The 2,502-nt window shown below is 42.0% G+C and overlaps 1 protein-coding gene across 1 annotated transcript; it reads right to left on the reverse strand.

Annotated features, from left to right (window-relative positions):
• Window positions 1-1,184: 1,184 nt before the first annotated feature.
• On the reverse strand, window positions 1,185-2,179 carry MELLADRAFT_88328 (uncharacterized protein; the record flags this gene model as incomplete). Its single annotated transcript, XM_007411750.1, has 3 exons — window positions 1,185-1,230; window positions 1,298-1,308; window positions 1,349-2,179. 3 exons carry the CDS (start codon window positions 2,177-2,179, stop codon window positions 1,185-1,187), a joined length of 888 nt encoding a protein of 295 aa, XP_007411812.1.
• Window positions 2,180-2,502: the final 323 nt, after the last annotated feature.

A 2,502-nucleotide genomic window follows, 5' to 3' on the forward strand; every position in this document is an offset into this window, starting at 1 on the left:
AGCGACAATCTCCTTTGTCGAGATACCTGAATTCCCGTGACAGTTTCTAGAAGTGAGTCTCAATCACTTCTCGTCACAATACCTGAAACACTAACCTGAATTCCCGTGACAGTTTCTAGAAGTGAGTCTCAATCACTTCTCGTCACAATACCTGAAACACTAACCTATAAGGTTTGTTCAGGTCACCAATATAAAAATAAGGAAAAGGGTCGACGCGATGAGTTCAGTAAGATTCTTTTCCTTTCCGTAAGAAGACGGATCAATTTCACCTGAATTCCCGTGACAGTTTCTAGAAGTGAGTCTCAATCACTTCTCGGTCACAATACCTGAAACACTAACCTATATAGAACAAAAGATAGAAATAGACAAGTACAAAAAGGACACTACTTGTTAGATGAAGAGAATAGAAAGAATAGCACAGTTGACTATGTATCTGACCCTATAAGGTTTGTTCAGGTCACAATATAAAATAAGGAAAAGGGTCGACGCGATGAGTTCAGTAAGATCTAGCGTCGACAATGATTCAGATGAAAAAGAAAAAGATAACATCACAGTATGATAATTAGTAACAGTCATATTGAAGATCAAACTAATGGAGAGTAGAGACTATTGATGATAATGTAGTGAAGGGGTTGAACTTACTCTTTTCCTTTCCGTAAGAAGACGGATAAAGGAAAAGAGTATTAGCGCGAAAAGGGGGAGGCGCAATTTAAATAGGGATCATTTAAGTTTGAGTCTGACATCTTAAGTTTGAATAAAACTACTGTATTTTAGTATGTAAAGTGATTTGATACTTAGAGTCTTATTCACCTTTCACCACGGCTGAAACCTAGGTACGAGAGACTGAGGTGTCTCTCAACAGATGATAAATATAATATTGGAGGGTAATGATAGGCTTACAATATCTGAATGTGAATTCACTCGAGTGGATTTGCGGGTTGGTGGCCTTGTTTTGTTGGTCTCAGTACCTATAGCTTGCTCTAAAGGCGCTTCTTCACTAGTTGTTTTTGTTGAATTCTTGGTCTGAGTGTCAGTAGTTTTTGCTGGAGTATGCTTTTCAATTAAGAGAGTGGTAGGGATATCATCGGAGTCGTTATCATCGATGGTCGCATTTTCTTCCTCTTCATTTTTTCGTTCTTCCTTGTCTTTTGTTTGTTCGTGTAATTGGGGTTCTTGATCAGTTTCTACTGATCGAGAATGGGATCGTCCAGCGGTGGTGGTGGTCGATTGCTATTGAAGAATGAAAAAAAAAATTAATTGATTGGTAACTTATATCAAAGAAAAAAAAATGACGTACTTTGTTGATGACTGGCTCAGTTAGATTTTTAGCTAGTTGACAATCCCTTACAAAGACCGCGAGTAGACGTTGCTCGGTAGCTTGGTCAAGTTCTTGCAAATGCGTGATCAAGGCATGATATTGCTGAGGTATTGCAGAGAGCGTTTTAGGTGGAGATAATGCTTCATTCGGTTCCTTTGGGGCTGATACGGTTGTATCAGTCTTTGAGGCAGCTATCTTGATGTCATTCAAGGTATGAATTGAATTTGAATTGGCCTTCGATTCATTTTCTCCTCGTTTCCGTTTCTTAGGCTTCACCAAGGGCGCATCATGATCTATCTTCAGGTCGAGTATTGGCCCATGATTGTGTTTGTTATCCTCAATCTTGATGTACCAAGTATCGGTAACCGGATCTCGTTTCGCAGTCATCGCAAATGGGCATGTGGGAATATCAAGCGTTTTTCCCTGTGCTTCAGCTGCTTTCTTAGCCCGGGTCTGCTTGCGATTCGGTCCAAGAGCACATTTCCAAGTCGAGAATAGGTTTTTCCGCACGTCTAGATTCGTGATTTCGTATTGGTTAGCACGGGCATGGGCGGTGAGGTGGGCTTCTACATCATCGACGGTCTTGAAGGTACCCTCTCTAGGTGGAGGTGGTATCTTGGTGTACGTTTTCGGCTCCGAGGAGGTGATAGTGGCATCTTGCTGCTCGGTAGAGGTAGGGGGTCCTGCGTCCTTGGTAGATGTTAGACTCGTGGTTTGGGCCGGTTCAGTAGGTGGGTTGGTGGTGGTTGCAAGCGAAGTCTCGCCGGTAGAGAGGGTGGCAGTTGTTGTGGTAGTTGTTGCGGTGGTCGTGGGAACAGAGGGGGGGGAAGTATCCTTGGTGGTTGAAGTGGAAGAGTCCATCGAAAATTCAATATTTTTCCTAGAGATGTTGTGTGATTGAAGGTGAGAGGGATTCTTGATGTTGTGGGATCGATGGGAAAGATTTTTCAAGTCTTTCACTCATTCGGTCCCTGGCGAAGCTGTGGGTGGTTACTTAAGTACATACATAAGTACATATATACTTAGGGGTGATGTAAATGACACATAGGAGATACGAACTAGTCCCACATGTGTGATTATATCTACATATGTGGGATTTGAGTGTTCCCACATGTGGAATTCAAACCTACATATGTGGGATTGATGGTACCATTTCTTCATGTGGGAGTTGAATTCCCACATGT

This window comes from Melampsora larici-populina, assembly GCF_000204055.1.
Source record: "Melampsora larici-populina 98AG31 unplaced genomic scaffold MELLAscaffold_26, whole genome shotgun sequence".
NCBI classification, from domain to species: domain Eukaryota; kingdom Fungi; phylum Basidiomycota; class Pucciniomycetes; order Pucciniales; family Melampsoraceae; genus Melampsora; species Melampsora laricis-populina.